This window comes from Cucumis melo, chromosome 5, assembly GCF_025177605.1.
Source record: "Cucumis melo cultivar AY chromosome 5, USDA_Cmelo_AY_1.0, whole genome shotgun sequence".
In the NCBI taxonomy this organism is placed as follows: Eukaryota; Viridiplantae; Streptophyta; class Magnoliopsida; order Cucurbitales; family Cucurbitaceae; genus Cucumis; species Cucumis melo.
This window is the reverse complement of record NC_066861.1, coordinates 27858859-27883200: the sequence shown is the minus strand read 5'-3', so window position 1 is coordinate 27883200 and position 24342 is coordinate 27858859. Positions and strand designations below refer to the sequence as shown.

The following is a 24342-nucleotide window of genomic DNA, read 5'->3' as shown; positions in this document are numbered from 1 at the left end:
AATAAATTAAGGTCTCAATACTATCTCAACTAAACTTGAACTTTATGTAAAAACATAAACGTGGAAAAAGTTCGAGTATATAGTCTAAACGGTCTATAATATATGAATAAAGTTGAACATTTTATTACAAATGCACTCTAGATACGATCTGCTTTATAGTTAGTACAAATAATTTTATTACGTACGTAAATTGTCTTATATAATTTATTTTACCAAAAGAGTTAGGCTTGATTTGTTATGTCTTTCCATCTCTCCTTACTTCAAAATTTTTCATAAAGGTATTTTTTTTCCTAACATACACAAATGATGAAAATTCATACAATAATTAAAAAAATTCTATAAACAGCTAAAACAAACTATATTATATTTGATAAGTGGGTGAACAATATATTCTCCTTAGTATATCATCTTGTATATCAAATAATATGGGTTAGGGGTGAAAAAATCGGAAAAACAAAACTCTTAAACCCATTGAAAACGCTTATCAATAGGGGTTGAGATCAATCTATTTGGTTTTAGTTTAGGTCGAAAGTATATAAAATCATTTTTTGGTCGGGTTATATAAAAAAAAAATTAAAAACGTCATATTTGTTTAAAATTAAAGATATTGTGCGAGTTGATTGTCAGATGTTCCTTCATTTGCTATGTTCCGAGTTCAATGCATTTTTAGCTACAGATATGGGAGAAAAAGATAAAACTACCATAAAACGAATTTCTCGTAATAAATGAAACGTTGATTTGGAATATGAGTTATTTTAACAGAAAAACGAACCAAAATATTTACCGGATATAACAATACACCAAAGTCTAATCATAATCTATCAAATATGAATCGTGATATTTTGTTATATTTGTAAATATTTTCATAATCAATCGTTTAAAATAAATTTCCTTGAAATATCCAAAATAATAATAATAATAAAACATTTTAAATTTTGTTAAGTTGGTACAAAAAACTTCCATGTAAAAATCTATTTTTAATTACATAAAAATAATTGTCGCAGCTTTTTTAGTTCATAGTATTAAGGTTCAATCGGTTGTATGTCTTATGCAATTTTAACTATATTTATGTTGGCTACCTTCAAAATCATTTGACTTAGGACTTTATAATGGCATTTATACCAATATATCAGCATCATCATATATTATATTTTACATAGTACATTAATGTTAACAACCTATGTCAAACTTAAAAATTATTATGTCATAATTAAAACATGTAAAGTGAATATTTATGAAACCTAAGTTCTTTTTGGGACACATATAAGCTTTTATTATATTATTATATATATTGTCATACCATATAGTTCAACGCAAAGTTGATTATGTTATTTCTCATTCCAAATCCATGGATTTCATTTCCGCTTGCTCACAATAATTTATAATCCTATGGATAAAGGTAGCCCATTGGTCTATCTCAACTATTCAATAAAGTAGTTTCAATAACATTCTATTTCGATCACAAGTGGATCCTTTTAATCATTCAAAAACAAAGTAATACCCTATTTAAAATATGATGTATATTTAAAAAATCCTAATCATTATGAGTCCGTGATAATCACCTATCAAGACGTCAACGATTTTATAGCACAATCAATAAGAAAGTTCATGTAATTGCTTTTTGTTTACCATGTATTACATTAATATAATGTTATTGAACAATAACTTGATTTGAAGTACAATTAATTATCTAATAAATTGACACCAACAATGTATAGTGAAGGAATGGCACAAAAAAGGGAAAGAATGGACAAGACAATAAGATTCAGTACTAATTAATATTTACGAAATCAAATTTTAGTATAAAGAGAGTACAATGACTTTATAGTATAAAATAAAGTTTTTTAGTTAGAGTGAGATTGTACTAAAGTGTAAGGCTAGTCCGATAATCTGGGCTATCTAGCCCATATTATAGGGATTGGGTTTGGTTGAATTCAAAATATTGGTTTTTTTTTCCTCAGGTTGAAAAATTGGATTCAACTTAACCCACTCTAATCTTGGTTGGGTTGGGTTGGGAATATTATTCGGGTTATCAATCTGTTTACGCTCTAAAACGTATTTAACTTAATGATAATTGACGTTAGCTTCTTTTTTATTATGGGACGGGTCCATTTTCATTTTTCTATAATGGCCGGATGTGACAAGTGTCGACATTATACTAATATAGATTAATACAATGATTGCGTGAATAATAATGTTGTTTTTTTCCCTTAATATACTATGGGCATTATTGATGGTAGTTGCAACATAATTAAATTAATTAAATAAATAAATAAACATTATTGACTTTTTTTTTTGTTGAACACCACGTTGTCACAATTCCTATGTTGGGAATTATTTGAAAAACAAAATAATAAAAATACAAGCAAAATGTTTATAATAGGAATGCACGTGAGATCGCCTCACGTGCAACATACGTAAGGGTTAAAATATAAGTATTGATTGAAATATTGAAATTTTAATTTTGTAAAAATATTGATATGAATGAACGTTTTGGAAAATTTTATAAAATTTACTGTAATTAGTTAATGGAATTTTTTACTGTGATTTAATCATTGTTTTTAATCATCATTCTTATAAAACAAGACGATGTTTAGATGTATGTATCGTAAATATGTTGTGTGGATGTCATTGTGATAGCATAAATATTTTAAAGGAATGAGAGAATAATTACAAAATAATATAAAGCTTTATGAATATTTTAAGGTGAAATTATATGAAATGAAGAATTTGGATGATAAAATAAAATAAAATAAATCGCATCAATTCAAATTTTGAGTTGAAACTATGTCGTAATTTAATTTTAAAAAAATTAAATATGATTTTAAAAAATATAGTTTTTTTTGTGGAACCATACAATTAAAAGATTAGAAAATTGCATATCATAAAAGCTCGACCGTTGGTTTGAAACAACGTTGGTGTGTGAAACTATACAATTATACGCTTTAGGGGAAAGCATGAGTATGGATGGAAGAATTTCATTGGGACCATGGGATTGAAAATCTTGAACCGAACTAGTGTATGTAACTAAATAAAATCAAATTTTCATCCAAATGGGGGAACAAAATTTCCCCCAACGAAACTTTTCCACCAATCGTATAACTTTATTTTAGTATATAAAACAAAGTTTAGAAAAAAATTTATTAATGAAATGGTCATTTATATTGCTCGACTCGAATATTTATAACTATTTAAAGAAAGAAAAACAAAATGTAGAGAGCAAATATCGTATTTGTCTATCCAAATCTATGTATTTATAGTATATATAAATCAACTCAAGCATAAAACTATATATTATTTTACAATACTACTGCTTTTTAATGATACTAAAGGGTGTAAATGGGTTGGGTTGGGTTGGAAATGTCTTTCCAACCCAACCCATATTTTCAGGTTGGCTGAGTTGACAACCCGAATAACCCATATTATATTCCCAATCCAACCCATATTAAATGGGTTGAGTTGGGTTGGGTTGTATTATTATTTTTTCATTCTTGATGTTTGTACGGTTTAAAATTGTTGTACGATGTCGATAAACACTCATATCCAAAGTTTCAAACATCTATAAATTCAAAGTTTCAAATATCCATAAAAGTTCAACATTTTAAACATTATCCATAAGTATTAAATAAATAATAAAATATTTATAATATAAATATAAATAAATATATATATATATATAAATTATTAATTTGGGTTAGGTTGGGTTGACCCGAATTTTTATAACCCCCAACCCGAGACTCAACCCAACCCGAAAAAAATCAAAAAATTCAACTCAACTCAACCCACATTTTAAACTAACCCAACCCAACCCAACCCATATAATATGGGTTGGGTAGTCTTGGTTATCGAGTTGTTCGGGTTATTCTTACACCCCTAATACTAACGAGACAAATAACTTGTTTGTCACATTCATTAAATCATACTTTAATATAATATATATATAAAGAGATATGCACAATCAATCAAAGGGCTATTTTTGACATTTCACAAATGATAATTGTGAGTAAATTTTTAGGTCAATTGTTCCGAAAGATAAACCATATTATATAAAACTCATTCAAAAGTCAATGTTCCAAGCTCCTTATCTCAAATAGTTCAAATGTAGTTTTCTTTCATTTTCCTTTTTTTTTTTTCAAAGGATTCAAATGTGGAATTAAATTTTATGCTAAGTTATATCATTTGAAAATATATGCTTTTGTTAAGACAGAGAGCTTCAATTCTAATTTAGTTGACTAAATCATAGAGCTCATCGATCTTTGTTTTAAATAATAAAATTGTTGCATTTACTTACAGATATAATAAAGCATCGTAATGTTTTAGTGATATATGGTAACAGAATATTACATGGGTGGCCACCCGTAAAAAAATAAAAAAGTTGTTTCACAAAACCAAATTAAACAAATTATGGTTTTTAGTTTTTACTTTCGGTCTTGTGAAGCAACTTTTGGTTTTTTCTTTGTTTTCTAAATTTATATGTAAAATCGTTTACTTTTACTAAGAAATTATGTCGGTCTTTCTTGATTTAGATTGTGGAAAAAACTCACGAGATTTTCGGTTGGCGTTCTAATCAAATTTTATATTACTAATTTAATCAAATCTTAGTTTTCAAAATCACTTTAACCTTTTTTTGACATTCCTTTATTTGATAATATAAAATATTCGACACAACTTTTTAAAGGAGTGACTTTTCGAGTTTAATTGTAGACCGTGGTCTCTCATAGTAGTAAGATGTTGTCATCGGTTCTTTTAGGATAGAGTAATTCCTCGTTAACATATCAAGAATTTAGTCATCCATACGAAAAAAAACTTAAATTAAAAGTAAAAGAAAAGATAGACATGTCTATTTTATAAACGTCGTTAATATAACAACTAAATCTAAACTATTGCATATATAACAATTTTTTGTTTCAACTCCTAAATTCATTTCCAACGATCTATATCACTAATAAAAGTTGATATATTCATAATTACTTTAAAATATTTGTATATACATAACTATATTTTAGAAAAAGGGGTACTTCATTATAGTTATCTTATGAGTATTTTAAAATATCTTAGGGTTTGAACAAACAAAAATGTAGTGAATGGATTTTACCCATTTTTAGCCACAAGTTTTCTCTCCTCTAGTTTGGTGGATGGATACCCTTTTTTGTCTTTAAAGGAGCGACCCGAACCGACCCGACTATAGTCGGTTTTTACCATTGGAGAATTGGTTCGGGTAGGGGGTTTGACCCGACTCGTTTACACCCATGCGCACAAGGACGGAAATCTCGAAAGGTACAACCCGTCTTAAAGCCAGCATTCTATCATCCTTGTACAGTTGTACACTGCTTCATCCTGTTTGAGTATAAAAGTAGAAAAATCAAAGTCCATTTCTTCTGCCCTGCTCTCGGATTCTCAGATAAGCTTTCGCTGGTGAGAGTTTCGAGCTTGTTTGCTTGTCGTTTTCATCATCTTTTTTGTTGGGTTTTTTTTTTTTCCATTTTCAGGCATATTGTTGTTTAGAGGAAGTTTATGTGATTTGGGTATTAGTTTGCTGTGAAAATCATCAACATTTCGACTGTTTATCGCGAAATTGCTTTCTGGGTTGGTTTTGTTTCTCATGGGTTTATTTGTTTTTTGATTTAATTCTATACGTTTTTTTTTTTTTTTGTAGGATTTCTTTTGTTTCTGTGTCGGATGTATTGGATCGCTTCGTTTTACATCTTTATCTTTTCCGCAAACCTGTTTTTTCATATGAAGTTGAGAATAGAATGGCTGGATGAAAAGAATATATGTTCGTTTTGGAATTTGGTTTTATCTTTTTGTTCATTTTGTGGCTTAAAGACAAAAGTTCCTTTAAACGTATTGGAGTAAATTTTGAGTGATTTGATTGGAATATATCATACAGATGGTTGATGTATATATGTACTTGCAGAAGTGCTCTGGCCTGTTGGATTGATTTATATGTTTTGTCTCTTATGAGAAACGAATTAGCAGTAAAACCAGACCTCTGGATTCCTGTTTGTATATCTTTCTGATTTTTTTTTTCAGCTCTTAATCTCTGTCTTAACTTAGAATCAAATATGATATGTGTGATCCTCCATTGGGAGATCAACGTGAAAAGGAAATGGTTCCAATTGTGTTTATTTTACGTTTCCGAATCTCAGTTATTCAACAATTTAGAATAGCGGGAAGTTTATTTCTGTGATGTTTGAGTCAATAACTATACATTAGGCAGAAAAATGTTGTTTGAAGTGTATTTTCTTTGATTTTCTGACTTCTAGTTATTTTTTTTCCAGCTGCATACTTGTTGCCCAAAATGGTTGATACAAAGTCTACAATAGCTAAAGATGTTACTGAAGTGAGCCACTGACCTTCCTCCCTCTCTTTTTCCTCAATTGAATTTCAAGGATTGTCTTAGCTTATTATTAAGAACTTTTGAATTTCCTTACATCCATTTTTCATATATTAAAATTTTCAGCTAATTGGGAATACACCACTTGTATATCTCAACCGTGTTGTTGATGGCTGCGTGGCTCGGGTAGCTGCCAAGTTGGAGATGATGGAGCCTTGCTCTAGTGTCAAAGATAGGTACTTTTTATTTTTAATTATAGTTTTTTTTTTTTGTTTCTAAATAATTATTGTAATCCAAAAATTGGCCTTAAAATCTATGCAAGGATACTGATCGGGCATTTTATTGCTACAGCGGAACAAGAAATCATATTTAACTAAGAAAAAAGAAAGACATGTCTACTTATTTACTTCTTTCTGTTTCTGTGTAATTGGTTTTGTACTGTTAGCTGTAATTTGGACAAATTGTATTAGTTTTTAAGTAATAAAAATAGATGGAGCTTTTATATTCATGCTGAATACTGTATCCCATTGCCAGTTTCCTTCTTGTTGCACTTCTATTAGATTTGAAATTGTCTGCAACAAGCATTGGACTTCTATTAGGATTTGAATTTATCTGCAACAAGCGTGATAAGGAAAAACGTTCTGTTCTTTCAGGATTGGCTATAGCATGATTTCAGATGCAGAAAAGAACGGTTTGATCTCTCCTGGGGAGGTTAGCAATGGCAATTGGTCTTTTTTAAAATCTGAATGGCACTTTTACATTGCATGGATTTCTTCTTTTCTTTTCTTTTTTTGGTAGGTTGATTTGATTTACCTTTTTTCCCTTTCATAGAGTGTCTTGATCGAACCTACCAGTGGTAATACTGGTATAGGCTTGGCCTTCATTGCTGCTGCCAAGGGTTATAAGCTTATAATTTGCATGCCTGCATCAATGAGTCTTGAAAGAAGAACCATCCTTCGAGCTTTTGGAGCTGAACTGGTTCTCACAGATCCAGCTAGGGGGATGAAAGGCGCAGTTCAGAAGGCCGAAGAGATAAAAGCAAAAACACCTAATTCTTACATCCTTCAGCAATTTGAAAACCCTGCTAACCCAAAGGTATTCTCTGAGCCAATTCGATGTGAAACATATTCTGTTTTATATAGCTTTCTGTTCTAATTTCCAATTTTTGTCAGATCCACTATGAGACCACTGGCCCAGAGATATGGAAGGGATCGGGTGGAAAGGTTGATGCACTTGTCTCTGGTATAGGGACTGGAGGTACGGTGACAGGTGCAGGGAAGTATCTCAAAGAACAAAATCCTAGTATTAAGGTTCGCTATTCTCATCATCTGAACCCTTGTATTGCTGTTAGCTAAGACAAGCTTACTGAATTTCGGATGTGCTTTCTCCCCTCCCATCTTTAGTTATATGGCGTGGAACCTGTTGAAAGTGCAATTCTATCTGGAGGAAAGCCTGGTGAGTCATGAAATCCCCCCTCCCCTAAAAAAGAGTGTTTTCCCAATCCGTTTGCTCCTCTTAGTCATGAATATTAATTTCCAATTCATAAATCGGTCTTTATGTTTCAAGTGCCTACCTTAAATGAATATGTATTCTGTATGTGAACATTGCAGGCCCACATAAAATCCAAGGAATTGGGGCAGGCTTCATCCCTGGAGTTTTGGACGTCAATTTGCTAGATGAAGTTGTTCAAGTAAGCATCAAACCTTTTGTTTCGTTGTATTTTCCAGCGACGGTCTCTTTTTATTCGAAAATTGCTTTTCCTTTAAAAGAAAATAGTGTAAGCATCAAACTTCTATTAGGTTTCTTTCAATAGAGGATGGTGGTGTGTTACAAACTGAAATGGTTAATAACAAGCATTTGGAGACATAATGCATGGACATTTAACTTTGAGCATCATAATTCATTTTGAAATAGGCCCACGTCCAACTTCAAGACTTAGTACCTATTGCTAGGAGTTTAATCTCCGGTTTCAAGAACTTGTATAATAGATGTCTGGTAATGCAGAAGTTAGAAAAAGTTTGCATACTTTTAGGCGAAGGTGTCAATAGACTCAAATACTAAGGGTTGGGATGTTAATTGCCCCCACCCACCCACAAACGCACACCAAAAAAAAAAAAAGTCAGTACTACATCTTTTTGCACAATTCACAATTTTGAGTTATTCACTCGCAAATGATTCACAATTTTTGTAAAATCAATGACCATAATGTCTCTATACCCTATCATTGGCTTGTTGTCCATCATTCGCTCATTTGACTAATGGACAATAAATTCTCAAATTTCTGTCCGTTGGAGTCCATTGTTCAAACCTTTAATCACCTCTCATGGATCACTGAGTTTCTTGAATACTTGCAGGTATCAAGTGAAGAATCTATTGAAATGGCAAAGCTGCTTGCATTGAAAGAAGGTCTACTGGTAGGTTGCGACATATAGGCATCAAAAAGGAATTTCCAATTTTGTTTGATTCTATTTTCATCCGAATTTTTGAGCCAATTGGATCCGAGATCTGATTATCAAAGCCTTTTGTTCTTTCTATATGTTATGACAACATTGTCTATATGTAGGTTGGTATATCATCCGGTGCTGCTGCAGCTGCTGCAATTAAGCTTGCAAAGAGACCAGAAAATGCTGGAAAACTTATTGTTGTAAGTGCTCCTTTTCCTTCTCGTGTAATACCTCTTTTGACATTTCATGGCCGTGTCTATACATTAATTCTTCTGCTTTGGACTACTTTTATAATGGAATAATTCCTGATCATTTAGCGAACCATTTACTCATTTGCATTATTCAACGAATTCCACGACAATATCTTACCTTATACAAATTGTTTGAAGAAATAGACTTTGATAGCTGGAGATCAAAAAACTAAATATGTTTTAACAATTGAAACACCTTATTAGTATCTTTTTCAACTCGACAATAGTGAATCTAGGGAACTATTGGCCGAACCTACTACGTTTCTGTCTGATAAGGTTTAGCTATTCATATGGTGATGGTGGGGGGGGGGGGACACTGAAATCATAGTTAGACCTTCACTTGCTACATAGCTCAGGCAGCTAACACCCTTAAGTTTAGAACAAAAAGGAAAATCATTCAGCGGATTCGGATAATTGTTCTCTATTGTTCAGCTTGAATGGATTTCTCCACTTCTCTTTACCTGGCTAAACTTACCATCCAAATGTGAAACAGGCGGTGTTCCCGAGTTTTGGAGAACGATACCTCTCAACTGTGCTGTTCGAGTCTGTGAAACGAGAGACCGAGAATATGACTTTCGAGCCATGAGAAGTTTAGGTGATATTTTCTTGCTTCAAATGGAGCCAGACAGTTAGAACTTTCTCGGCAAATATCACATGAGTCAAAGCAAAGAAAGAAAGTGAACTTCAAGCGGTTCTTTTTTTAGCTTTCTATTCTTTTGCATATTCCTGTAGTGATTTGAATAACTTGTTCCTTGAATGGCTTCTTTCTTTATGGTTTGCTTAGTTTTAGTGAATAAACACCGAAGCAACTGAGAATAAGGATAGTCTTTCATGTGTTCCCTTCACTTGAATAAGGTTATTGAATGAGTAGTTTCTTTGTGAAATGGTCTTGAAGTTGAAATAAAGAAAATCATGTTTGTATGAATTGGGTGAATGGTAACCGATAATTTCGGGGGTGATTTTAAAATTGTTAAAATTGCTTTTGTCATGTTCAAATTTAATTTTTATATTTTTAAATGTAATTTTCATATCATTAATATTGGTTGGAATTGTGAAAATCATGTTTTGGAATAATTTTGAAAATGATAAAAATGATTTTAACAATTTCAAATCACTAGTAAAGATGTTGAATCCTTTGTTTCGATACTTTGTAATTTATAAATGATGTCTAAGGGGACAAAAATGAGGATTTTAATTTAGGTAGATATTTAGATATGACTTTTAATTGTAATTTGAAATCTGTTTATTTATAGAATTTTTTTTTAAACGATAAAATAACGAAAAATGTTTTCAAAATATAGTAACAATAATTGAGATTCTATCAATGGTAAAAGTTGATAGACTTCAATCAAGTTCATCTATGCGATGAAAGAAGTCTATCGATTATTAGTATATCTCATTGATATAATCGAAAGTTTTCTAAAATTTCATTAGTTTTTTAGAAAAAGCTCCTAACTATTGGATATAAATGACGGTAATACTTGAGTGTTTCGATCCATACATTATTCATACTCTCACATAGAAAAAATTAAGATATTCTAAAAAAATGAAGAAACATAATTTGTCTATAACGAATTATGATTTGATAATTTGATAGATTGTATAGAGATAAATAATATTCTAGATTGATCGTGTAATTTTTCTAAAAATTTATATGAAAATAATAATCAATAGATTCGTTTGAATTGATGAGTTTTTTGTTCAAAAAATCCTTCTTAACATATCTCACGACGAAAAGAGTAATAATAAAAATAAATGCATTCAACTGACCTTGAACATTACGTGTACATTGAACGACTAAGAAATTTCATTTTAATTTACAAAGATATTGTGATTTAAATAAATAAGAGTTATTAATATCTGTAGTTTTTTGTTAATTCGTAAGAACTAATTATTTCGGTTATTACGGAGTCTGTGCCAAATGACTCTATATAATCGATAATGTTACATTTGATAAAATATTTATATTTTATAGAAAAATTAAATGTAATGAATTTTTTTTAGTGGTTATATTCTATAAAAATTAAATGTAATGAATTTTGTTTTTAGTGATTTTGTTCGGGTAAATAGTTTGTTAAGGTTTTTTTTTAAGAAATCCCATCAAATTATTTATATGCACCTTTTTAATTTTCAAAAAAAAAATGTAAATTATAAATAGGTACAACTCAATTCACATGGACGTGTATTAGTAATTAACAACTACAAGATCTGTGGATCAAATTTCCTTGCCTGGTTGTAGAATAAATAAACGTGAACTTACTAATATTTGGTATCATAATTTTTTGTCGTGGAATTTTTTGTTGTTCATTTAATATTTTAAATCGACACAAATTCTCTTTAATAGAAAAAAGTCCAATGTATATATCTTATTCAAAAAGGTTAGGTATCAAAATTTGAACTTTCATATTCACTTATCTTTATTCATTTATGTTTGAAAGGGACTTCGAAATAGTTAAAATAACATTTATCATCTTTAATATAACTACAAAAACATGTTTCTACTCATTTTAAATTAATTTTAATGATACGAAAGTTACATTTAAGAGTATGAAATAAAATATTAAATTGATTTTACATAATTAATGATATACTTTGAAGTAATTTTAAATATGACCAAAGATTTCTTTAAACGCAATTTAGTAACCGTTTAGTTTTTAGTTTTCGTTATTTTAAAATTAAGCCTACAAACATTTCTTCCACTTCCAAATTTTTCGTTTTCTTATCTACTTTTTACCCGTATTTTAAAAATTCTAAGCCAAATTTTAAAAACTAAAAAAAGTAGTTTTTAAAGTCTTGTTTTTGTTTTTGAACTTTGGTTAAATTTCCAACTTACATATTTAAAAAATTAGTCTTAGTTTTCAAAAAACCAAAATCAAGAAACAAAATGATTAGCAAACCGAGACCGAAATAGTGAATCTCAAAATCACCTCGAATCATGTACTAAACCTTCATACTAAATCTACCATTTTCATTAATACAATGGAATAATAACTAATTATTTATATATTCATAGAAACCTATAATATTCTTATTCAAATAAGCCACTCCTAAACTATAATACTATTATAAACAAACCCTAAAGATTTTTAATCAATTAGTTATATGGTATCACAAAGTCGAATTAAATAATTAAGTGAATTCACAAATATTCCAAAGTGTGATCAATATAATATAATTATGTTATTACGAGTCAAAGATTGAAGTATATAATTAGGATGAGAAAAGGTGAAAATTATTATTTAGTATTTATGTCAACATCGTGTAAATTACTAAGAAAATCAACTGTCACATAGTATTAGTATCATAAAGTGATGTTATATTTCATGAAATTACCAAGAAATTTTCAAGATTCACTTAGAATTTCTTACTAATTAAGGAATAAAAAATTGCCCACTTTTATTGGTTTATCTTTTTAAGTATTAACTAATTTAACTGTTCAAGTTTTAAATATTAATATGTTTTACCTTTTAAGTAGTTGAAAAGTTAATTATAATATTCAATTTGGTATCGTCTAGACAATGTTTTGATCAAATAGTGTAAATATTAAAGTGAATTTTACTTGCAATCGTATCTAATATGACTATTTTTTGTTACTTCAGTACAAAACACTGACACATACTACTGTAACCTCCGACTTTAAGTATGAACGTGGTTAATATTCATTATCATTGAGTTAAATCTACATCGATTAAGATTTAATTTTGAATATTATGTTTTAAAATAATTTGTATCTTAAATGTATACTATTATACTTGTTAACCATAATAACGACTAATTTCACACTCCGACACCCTATGTTCATAGATCAAAGGTGGTGAATCCGTTCCAAGCAACTTTTTCTCCTATTTCACTCTCTAACAAAAACACAAATAATAGTGACAAATTAAACGGATTGGACCATTCCCTGGTTCTGTTTGATTCGCTGATTTATGTAACATCCATTGCCACACAACCTCCTTTATGGATATTCCCCTTCTTCAGAGAAGTCATTCTTCATGTGTCCGACGAAGTAGATCCATAAACGCCGATAGGAAATATCTATGGAAAAAAGGATGAGAGTCCTATTAAAGAAAAATGTTGTTGTAAAATAAATCAAAACAGGTACTAATATAGCATGATGTTACTGTCCATAGAGACACATGTAAAGATAATTGTATCACATAGATTCTAATATTTTTGTGTATTTGAAAATGTTTTCAACCCCTTAATTCTCTTAAATAATTAAAAAAACACAATACTGATTAAGTACAATTATTGAAGAAAATGTATTGTTAAAAAAGAATATATATTTTTTGAAATACCTTAAAAAAAGGAATATCCTTAAGAAAAAGTAGAATATCGAAGAAAAAATATGACCACCTTTTTCGCACGTACGGACAGACGTAGACTTTGATGTTCAAAGTCATTTCCAAGAACCTTCAAGAAGGGTTTTGTTATGTAGTTTGTTAGTTTACTTGTGAGTTCGAGCTTAGAATTACGAGTTAACCAATTGGTCACCGTCCACGGCGGAGCTCCGACAACCGAGCTGAGAACTTCACGTCATTCGAAAGCGGAGCTCCGAGTGATAGCTATAAAGGTATCTGATTCTTAAATGCCTTGTTGGATTATGTTTCTGGTTTTAATTACGGTCGTTAAAGTAGGTTTCAGAAATTGAGTTTTGTTTGAATTTTCTTTTGGAAATAGCAGGAGAAAGAAAATGGCGGGAGCTTTAATTGGTGGCGCGGCATTGGGTGTTCCGTTTAACGAGCTAGCGACCATCTTGAAGAATTTTGGCGAAAGGGCGATGAGTTTCGATTCTGTTCTTAAGGAGACGGAATCCAAGGTAAATGATATAATTCCTCTGGTTAAAGAAATAGATGATCTTAATGAATTCCTGGAGTATCCAAAAGAAGAAACGGAGAAGTTGAAAAACTTATTAGAAGATGCTAAAAAGCTACTTAGTCGGTGTTTAAGAGTGGGGAAGGTTGATTTGTTAAGGAAATCAAGTCATACAGAGAAGCTTCGTGAATTGAATACCAAAATTGGAAGTTTCAAGGACGTTGTGTTGTTGCAAACGTCTAGAGACGGGAAGAAGACATTGAGGTTAGCGTCTGAAATCAAGGACGTCGTTCTAAGGCTTGATGGCAAATCTGGATTAAGCAATCCGGTGGATTTAGTTGTGACGGTTCCTGTGATTACAGAAGAAAGTGTTGGGTTGGAAAAGCCTGTTGAGAAATTGAAGGCTAAACTATTTAAAGATGGGGTTCGATTGTTGGTAGTGACAGCTCCCGGAGGTTGTGGAAAAAGCACTCTGGCCGAAAAATTTTGTCACGACAAGCAAGTTAAAAGTAAATAACTTAACCATTCTTCTGAAAAATGTATAATACAATTACAAAAGTGCTTTGCAGTTCTTACACATGCTTTCTGATTCTGCATTTTCACAGATAAATTTCAGAGAAACATCTTGTTCCTCGTTGTCTCAAGCAAACCAGAAACGAAACGCATCTTAAAATCTATAATTCAAAGACTCGGGGGGCCTGTAGTATCTGATTCTGTAAGGGATGACGAGGCATTCCGGTTGTTAGAACTTCTGGTGGGGCAATTGAGTCCAAATCCTGTATTGATTGTGTTGGACGATGTCTGGGACGGTTCTGAATCAAACAAGCTTCTTGAAAAGTTCTCCCGATTACCCAACTGCAAAATTTTGGTCACCTCTAGATTTAAGTTTCCTGCATTTGGTGAGTCGTATGATCTGGAACCTCTGGACCATAAGGATGCAAAGGAGTTGTTTCATCGCTGGGCATCGCGGGGTAACAGAATGCTGCAGTTCCCAGATGAAAAAATTGTAGAAAAGGTAATTACTAATTAGATAATCTCCTAATTTGATTAAAAAGACCCCTAAAAAAAGTAATTTTTTTCCTCACCTTAGAACTCAAGGACACAGTTATTCAACCTATAGAAAAGATCCCTTTCAAGTAACGTCGTAAAAACTTTTTCCACACAAATGCAACTGAAGTTTTGAATGTCTAATTGCAGATAGTGAGGGGTTGTAAGAGATTCCCACTTGCTCTGAAAGTGATTGCAGGATCACTTTCGGGTAGAGCCACTTCGGTTTGGGAAGTTACGGAGAGGAAATTATCTAGAGGAGATTCTATTCTGGGTTCTGAGAATGAGCTTCTGAAGTGCCTCAAAGACACCTTAGATGCCGTCCCAGATGACAAGATAGTGCTCAAGGAGTGTTTCATGGACTTGGGTTCATTTCCTGAAGATCAAAGAATCCGTGCGGCTACCTTCATTGACATGTGTGCAGTGTTGTATGAACAAGATGAATGTGAAACCATGTCAAACCTCGATGAGCTCTTCACCCGGACTTTAGTTAACACTGTCTCTTTGAGGTAAAATTCTGGGTCTTCCAAGTTGTTTTGGTTTATGTTGATCTTGCTTCTTGACTACATAATTGACGTTTTTTTAAATAAAAACTGTGTTTAATTATAGTTTGATATGCATGACGCATGCAAAAAATTGGTGTTTCGTTAGTATTCTGTGGATGATGTTGTAAAATATATGTACAAGAAACAAAGGGATTCTTTTGGGTATGGTTTTCTTTCAATTATTTACCAGAAGAATCTTGTCTATAATTGATACGTATATATATATTTTCTTCCTATCTTTTTAGACTAATTTGAAGAACTATAAACATAAACCGATCATTGATGTACACCCAAAAAAGTATTTCAAATTATCTCGTGTGAACACTTACTTTATGAACAGAAAATAAAGATTGCTTAGTAGAAACATATTCTACTATTGATTTATCCTTTTGTTCTGGGAAACATTCTCTAAATCAACTTCAGATTTGACTCTCAAAGATATTTGGAGTAATCATAATTACTAACTCAACCTTAATGCATAAGTATCTGAATATAAACAGCAAGACTGTGGACTGTGCTTGATAACCATTTGGTTATGAACTTGAAGTTCTAGTCTTGTTGTGATAATTTTCCAGAAATGAAGCACATGAAGATGATTACTACAGCGAATCCTATATTACACAGCACGACATACTTAGAGAATTGGCAGTCCATTTGACTAATGAGCAGCAAGTAGACCAAAGAACAAGATTGCTTGTGGATATTAACAAAAATGAATTTCCCAAATGGTGGTCTGAAAAAGAGACGCAACCTGTGAAAGCCCGCCTTTTGTCCATAACAACAGGTCCCTCCGTGGTCTCTCTCTCTCATGTTTTGATATGTCGTTTCATTATGTCGTTGTACAATCTAACACTGGATGAGATATTGATGGTGCAGATGAGAAGTTCTCATCATATTGGCCTGATATGGAAGCACCTGAAGTTGAGGTGTTAATTCTAAATCCTGGGTCAGAAACTTACAAGTTACCTGAGTTCGCGAAGAAAATGAACAGATTGAAAGTGCTGATAGTCAGGAATTACAGGTCCTTTCCAACTGAATTGACAAGTGATTATCAATTAATCAATTGTTTGTCAAGGCTAGAAAGAATCAGTCTCGAGCGGATTTCAATATCTTCTTTTAGTGACCATAACCTGAAGCCCCTGTTGCATCTTAAGAAGCTATCATTCTTTATGTGCAAAATTGATAAGGCTTTCACGAACTGCTCGACCCAGATCTCATCCATTTTGCCTAACTTACTCGAGATTTCCATAGATTTTTGCAACGATTTGGTGGCTCTCCCTGTCGGACTATGTGAAATTTTCACATTGGAGAAACTGAGCATTACAAACTGTCATGGATTATCTTCGTTACCAGAGGAAATTGGGCAGTTGATTAATCTAAAAATTCTGAGGCTTAGATCTTGTATTCATTTGGAGAAGTTGCCAGAATCAATCTCAAGGCTCCAAGAATTAGTTGATCTTGACATATCTCATTGTGTTGGCCTTACCAAACTTCCAGATAAGATTGGCAACTTGCAGAAGTTGGAAAAGCTTAATATGTGGAGTTGTCCGAACATGCACAAGCTTCCAAAATCAGTAAGAAATCTAAAAAGTTTGAAGAAAGTAGTTTGTGAAAGGGAGATAGCAAAATGGGTTAATTTTGTCTCACCTCGGCTTGGCAACGTGGTAAAAGAACAGAAGGAAGAAGTCAACTTGGATTGGCTATATGCATGACAGCTTCTTATATACCTTTCTAAGGTACGCGTACAATTAAATATTATGGATCATGGGAGCGTGGCGATGTATTTATAAGAGATCATCTTCAAAGTATTGTTATGGTGGGAGAGAAATCAGAATCATTCAACAACTTGAGGAGGGAAGAGATTTCTGTAAAGCTAAGCTTAAGGTTTTGTGTTATCGCTGCAACAAATAACCTTTTTTGTCGAATACTTCTTTTAGCGTTCAAGTGCAAATTGCTGAAGAAAATCAAAAAAATGTGTGCATTTTCTTATTTTAATTTTTCTATTTTTATTTACGCTGCCTTGCCTCTCGAAAGCTGCGTTTTACCCCCAACCTTTCTTTTTTACTTCCCATCCTAATTAATGCCACTCTCCTGCCTTACCCCCTCTCCACTCTGGAATCCTTACTACTTCAATCTCTTCATCTCAATCCTCTTTACGGGTTAAACAAGTGGTGGAACTTCCTTTATCAAAGCCACCAAGGAAAGATGCAGATGTTTTGGTCCTATGCTTTTTTTGGTAGATGATAACCATTATTAACTACTCTTCTTCAACCCTCCAAACGTATTCTTATTTGTCCAAAATTAGGCCTCAAATTTGTACTCGCACTGCAAAATCTCTACACAAAAAATCATCCTTGCAATACCTGTAAATGTAATACTTGAAAGCGAAATCAAACCCTTTTCTTCATTTTCTTTACTTTTTGTTTGATTCCTAATGGTTTGGTTAACTTTGCAGAAAAGGAGAGGTGTAATTTGTTTAAGTGCCATTGGGTGCTCGAATTAAAAAGTACCACGTATACGACTCACGCTGTTGGATGATTCCAGAGTCAAAGAACTGTTTTGGTCAGGACAGGGAAGAACATGGGGTTTACTTAATTGAGATGGAATCCATAAATGTGAAAGTTGCCCTGCTTTGATCCCAAGTTATTTCTTCAACTTCTTCGTGGAAAGAAACTTATCTTTATTGGTGTTTATGGGTGATTTTAGGGCCGTAAATCGAAAGGAGTCTTTTATTTGTCTTCTCTCACAGGTTAGCTCTCTCTAGTCTCTACTTTATGAATTGGAAAAAGAAAAAGAAGTTGATTAGCTCTGTCACATTATGTAAATTTGTTGTATATGATTATTTGAAGCTTATGTGTTCTTGTTTTCATCTATGACTAACTCTTATGCTACGCAATATTAGGAAATATAATAAGCATTGTGGGAAATTTACATAGCTTTAACCACTTCAACATCCGTTAATTTTAGTTACTGAGGAATATAAAGAGTTGAGAAATTTCTTTATCCAAGTTCAACAATTGCGTTGTGGTGGTGGCAGATCAAACCATTAATTTTTGGGATGGTAATGGGCGTCTTATTCATATGCTCGGATTTTCCATTAGTGTTAATTGTTGGAAAACTAATTTTGGTATTTTATGTTATTCTGTATTAGCTAGGTTGATTCCTCTGCTTCCAAGTATGGAGTTAATCTATCATTTTCTATGCTTAAGGTTGATTAATTGAAAAAAACTTTCTTAAATCAGTGTCAGATTTAAGTTACTGCACAGATGTTTGGGAGCTATTCATATTAAGGTGCCCGTGTCAAGTTATTGGAATCTTTCTAGAGCCAAAGAATTCCACCTGAATCCCGAGTAAAATTAGTATAGAATGATGTGTGATTGCAAGTTCTTTAAGAAGTTAATAACCTTATTAAGAAAAATATTGAGTTTTCTCCCCTGCCACCAATTCCGCTGAATCTGAAAGTTCTTTAGAAAAATAAAAAGAAAAAAAAATCGCCGTTCCTTATTCGCCACTTTGCTTCTATGATGGGCATGACCTTGTCGTCTGCACCCAGTTGTGCCAGCAGTCAACTCCGGCAAAAGAACGGACATATTTGGTAACTAGCCCGCTTCCCTTCCTTGCACTTCTTGTAAGATAAGAAGCTTTGAATTCTCGCTTCAACCGCTGTTTCAACTACCAAAAAGCTAAGTGGGCACTCTGCTCAGTTACCACTAAACGAAAGAAGTTGTTCATTTTGTTTCTAGAGAACCTCTATTTTTCCTTTTATATCTATGCCTTTTTTCATTCCAAAGCACATGGAACGTTTCAGACGGACTCTAGTATAGATCTTGAAGTTAGAAGAACTTGCTTTTAAGATATCACTTGTTTTTATCTTCATGGTTAGATGGAGGTTCTTGGCGGGTTGAGAATAATAATATGCTATCCAACCCATGTAAAAAAATCATCAATAACACATTACACAACAGAGATTGTGGGTGAGTTAGGAAGATGATGGAACTTAAAAATTTAAAGCAGCGGCTAATTTCTTCAGAATTCAGTGGGAAGAATTATCAAGCAAGTAAAATCCGAACATATGTATGAAATATCTGGAACTAGAATCTCAAACTAAGTACTTTTTTTAGTTCAACTACTGCTGTGGTTAGGAATTGTATTATCAATCTTTAGAATGGTAATTGATGTGTTATTCATTGACATGGCATCGCTGATTGTTCCGTAGTACTTGAATGAAATTCATGAGCTTTTCCTTTGAGAGCAATCAATTGTTTTAAGTTGATAAATTATGGTATAGCTCATCTTGTAATACATTTGTTAGAAGAACTGCTTTGTGAACCATATGGGATTTTAGGGTTCATCAAAATGCAAGGTTTTGTGTTGTGATCTTTACAACATAACATTCATTTTGGCAATGGATTTTGAAGTTCGCTTGAGCTCAAAAAATAATAATCAAATAAAGGCAGAATTTTTTTAGTTTTGTCAACTCTTTTGAGTTTTTCCTTTTCGTCCTCTGAGTTTATAATCTTTACATTTCATCCCTCATGACTTTGAACTTTTGTCTTCTTTTTCTTCTCATTTTAGTGACTTTTAAACTTGATTCTTAACTTCATGTTTCATTTCACAATTGTATATTTTCTAGTTGCAAATTGAATTTTTGTAGGTACTTTACCAATGAATTTGAACAATACCAACATAGAGGATGGAGAAATGGTTACATTTAGGAGTAGGTAAATAATTATATTTGTTGCACTTAGAATTTTTTTAAAGTAATTGGGAGATTTTTTTAAAGTAATTGGGAGATTTGAATCACAAACTTTATTGTTAGCATAGTCGTATTGAGAATTTCTGATACAAAAGGGAAAAAGTATATTCGAATTATCTAACTAAGATTTAAGATGTACATTTAACATTCTTTATTTTATTTTTTCTTTATGATAGCAAGTTTAAAGGAGATCACTATTTACACTTTTTCTTCTGTAATATGTCAACAAAACTAACCCATTCGAATTCGGTTATCACTTGTATGATGATCTCATTCATTTTATTTATTGAGAAATTTGTGGTTGAATACAAATGTTGAATGATGCAAGAAAGCACACTTTTGAATTTATGTACATAGACACGTGTTAATAACAAGATTATGTACTAGAAATAAATAAAATAAAATAAAATAAAATAACAAAATTGTGAAGGAATATAATGTTGATATAATAAATATTTTTATATTGGGACATGTAGTGCACCATAATTAAACCTAACTTTTATTGAGGGGTAGTCCTAAGCTATCTAGAAAGCCATTATTTCTGACCTTTGGAACTTAATTAGTTCTTTGTAAGTTTGTAGGGACATATGAGGTCAGACATAGGAACCTAAAGATTGATTTTAAATAACAACGAAAGAAAATTGATCTTTTGTTAGTACAATAAAAATGAAATGCAGTAACATGAATCCTATTATCATAATTTATTTTGCTATTCTTGCGAGTGTCCTTTTCTTTTTATGGTGTATATATGTCTTTTCAAAATATAGTGTATTTATATTTGTATCTTTTTTTTTTAAGAAAACTACTCGACCGTAATGAATATTATACATTGAAAAAAAATTATAATACTACGATAAGATTTGAGGATAATTTGGACTTTTGATAAAAGAAATCAAAATAATAAAATTTTTAAAAAATATTTTAAATAATAAAACTTCTGAAAATATTTAACAATGTATTGTAACCTAATTTTTGTGAATCACGAAAGATTACTATTTGTATCTATCATGATATAGCTACCAATTCATCGAAAAATACCGTAAAATTTTACTATAGTTTACAAATATTTTGGTTAACAATCCCAAACTTTATTAAATTTGACTTCTAATCTTTCCAATATTCATACATGTATGTATGGGGAAAAGAGTTTCAAAATCTCATATTCTATTGCCATGTCAATAATAATTAATTAATCAATTAAGTCCAATCTCATTTATGTTTTGGCAATAAAAGAATTAGGAGAGATATAATTAATGATAGAGAAAAAGAAAGAAAGAAAGAAAGAAAGAAAGAAAGAAAGAAGAATAATAAAACTCAATTGGTCAATATCTCATAATGTCAATGCCCAAAAACACCATCTCAAAGTGGCTTCTTTTTTCCCTTTTGATTCCTCCAAAGTGGTCCCTTTTGGTTACTTTAGTACCTAATAACATTATATATTGCCCACACCCCTAAATTCATACATATCACATCACTAATGCATGCTAACCCATTACCAACTCCTCTTTGTTTTCATAGTGTCATTCCATTAATCAACGAGAAGAGGAAAAGAAAATTCTAAACATAAAAGTTGATTACGAGCTTATAAATGAGGACAACTAGGATTGACTTCTAAAAGTTATCGTGGTTTTATCAACGTGAAACATATCGTGTTTTCATGTTCTTTTTCTTTAAGAAATTGTTAAAATACCATCTGATCTTTAGTTTAAACGGAATTTGTGATTATGTTATGTATTTTAAAACTTAACGTACCACTTGTAACTTTAAATACTTACCTACCTACTTATTTATAATGATTAGTAAAAAAAGATAGCCGTGTTTTTTTTTTTTTTTTTTGTGTATTTGTCTAAAATTTCTAGCAACATATTAAATGATTTTTTTTGTTGGAATAAATTTGAGAGTTGGACGGGGAAAAAAATAAAAATCAAATCATTTCGTTAAAATTTAAAATTTTCCTAATTTTCCCATATTGAATTGCTTATTTTTCTTTTTTTTCATGCATATTAATTCCATCAAAAGTTACTATAGATGGGTATGATGTGCTGGAACAATTCATCAATATTTAATTTTAGAGTTACCATTTGAATTAAATGGGCTATTTTTTTTAGTTGTCACCCACTTTGCTAATAGTTATTTGAGGTGCTATTAAAAGTGCCCTTTCTTGGTTTATTTGATAGTTGAAATTTGAGATTTCACAATGTTTTGACTTTTTGGTTGAAGTAATAATATATATATTGTTGTTGTTGTTTTTTTAATTCATGAGGTGAAAGTGATATTTATCAAACATTTCTCCAAAATTTTTGTTCTTCTACTCCAAATTATACCATCATTGTGTCTTTAGAAGAGATTGTAAAAAGTATTCCAAAACTATATGAAGTCTAGTTTGAAAAACCCAATTACATAATATAAGTAAAAAAAAATGTCAGTGTGTAGATGTTACCTAATATTTTCATTCATAATTTTACGTATCATCAAATGATACATGTGTTTAATTACTTCGTAGACTTTATAATTCTTAAATGATGTTGTGTGTTGTGACAAACAAAGGACAAAGTTTTTAAATGATTCTTGTTATGATGAACGATAAACTGAGGTATTATGATGGCTATGTTACTGTAGATTTTTTTCTAAATAACATTAGACAATAGTGCCATTTTGTTTTTTTTTTCATTGTCAATATGGAAATAACTTTGAATTGAGTTTCTTTTAACCTTTAAGAAATTACAAATATTTTGGCTAAATGAAATAAAATTAGGAGTAGAGATGACGATAAGATAGAGTAGGCCGATGAGGCACTTCCCATCTTCATCCTTGGACATATTTCGACCATGTCCCTATCCCATTCCCCATTTTGGGGTAGGGGATTGGGTGTTCGTGAGAAGAAAATCTCAAATTTTTTAATTTTTATTTTAAATCAATTGAGATTTCGTAACTATATTAAGTGAACCTTGAGTCAATATATTTAAACAACAATTCAAGTGAGTTTTAGACATTTTGACTTTTCTTCGTCTTCTTCGCCTTTGAGTGCAAATCATTCTTAAGTCTTTGCATTTAAGTGAGTCTTCCCCATTGTTCTTTATCTAATGATTTGCATTCAAATCTTAGATCCGAATTCAATTACAATCTAAACTCGTAAATAAGAAGATCAAATCCATTTTACATTAAGCATATCGTTGCAAAATTACCAACTACTTAACCCACGAAATTGTTAGTATCTTTGAGCAGTAATTACTATTTACGAGGAGTTGTATCTATTATAAAATTTAAAATCACATAGTACTAAACTCAACATTTTTATAAACCATATGAATCATATTTATAATTTGGATTCAATTGGTTACTACCAAACTTTAAATGCTATGAATATCATTTAAAACATGAGTGTAATTTGTAAAATAAAAATAAATTTTGTATGTATGTTGATGAATAAAATATGAATGAATTAAGATTACATCCGAAAGAGAGAGGTTATAAGATATGAAAAATATGGTTAATAAATACTTAAAAAATTGAAAATTACTTTCCATACTAACAATGCACACTCTATTCTGGATGACTCAATGATAAGAATTCTAAAGTTAAGTATGTTTAAGATAAGATAACTTTCGTACATATATAGACAACAATAATGACATTTTAAAAAACTATTTAAGGTAAGGTTTGTGTATTATCTTGGATATTTATCAAGGAAAGGTACATGGTTATAGATAAACACTTTATACACATACACTAATGATTTTTAAGGTTGTTTTTTTAGATTTGTCAATTAGGATCCTTATATTTTCAAATATATGATTTTAGTATTTATATTTTTAATAAAATTTAAATCTAGTCCATATTGCTAGTTATTGTGTATATAATATATATATATATATATATATATATATATATATATATAGTATTAGCATTTTCGCTATAAACGTTGAAAACAGGTTCAAAGTTTGTATTTTCTTACACATAGGAGTTATTATTAATTTATCCAATTTGGATACAAATTAGATTGAAATACCAATAGTGTGTTTTGTTCGACTTTAAAAGTGTTCAGTTTTGAAAAAAATAAAACTTAAGAAAAAATTAGAGCCTTTAACAACCACTGGTCGTAGCTTACAAAAAAGATGAGTTTATAAAATAAGTTTGTTTGAGA

The 24342-nt window shown here is 31.0% G+C and overlaps 2 protein-coding genes across 5 annotated transcripts; both read left to right on the top strand.

Annotated features, from left to right (window-relative positions):
• Positions 1-5293: 5293 nt before the first annotated feature.
• Positions 5294-9916, top strand: LOC103495826 (cysteine synthase). Of its 3 annotated transcripts, none has more exons than XM_008457509.3 (11): positions 5294-5415; positions 6282-6343; positions 6464-6573; positions 6991-7048; positions 7169-7432; positions 7510-7647; positions 7741-7792; positions 7948-8027; positions 8692-8751; positions 8901-8981; positions 9526-9916. In XM_008457509.3, the coding sequence occupies exons 2-11, from the start codon at positions 6302-6304 to the stop codon at positions 9616-9618; spliced, it is 978 nt and encodes a 325-aa protein (XP_008455731.1). In that variant the 5' UTR covers positions 5294-5415; positions 6282-6301; the 3' UTR covers positions 9619-9916. The 3 variants fall into 3 exon arrangements, with proteins under 3 accessions (XP_008455731.1, XP_008455734.1, XP_008455725.3); XM_008457512.3 differs by lacking the exon at positions 5294-5415 and adding an exon at positions 5500-5586; XM_008457503.3 differs by lacking the exon at positions 5294-5415 and adding an exon at positions 5662-5776.
• A 3462-nt stretch (positions 9917-13378) lies between these two features.
• On the top strand, positions 13379-18315 carry LOC103495796 (probable disease resistance protein At5g66900). 2 transcript variants are annotated; one of them, XM_008457460.3, is made up of 6 exons: positions 13379-13608; positions 13719-14359; positions 14456-14865; positions 15048-15406; positions 16018-16226; positions 16319-18315. In XM_008457460.3, exons 2-6 carry the CDS (start codon positions 13729-13731, stop codon positions 17152-17154), a joined length of 2445 nt encoding a protein of 814 aa, XP_008455682.1. In that variant the 5' UTR covers positions 13379-13608; positions 13719-13728; the 3' UTR covers positions 17155-18315. The 2 variants fall into 2 exon arrangements, with proteins under 2 accessions (XP_008455682.1, XP_008455686.1); XM_008457464.3 differs by having other exon boundaries at positions 13437-13608; positions 13716-14359.
• The last annotated feature ends 6027 nt before the right edge of the window (positions 18316-24342 follow it).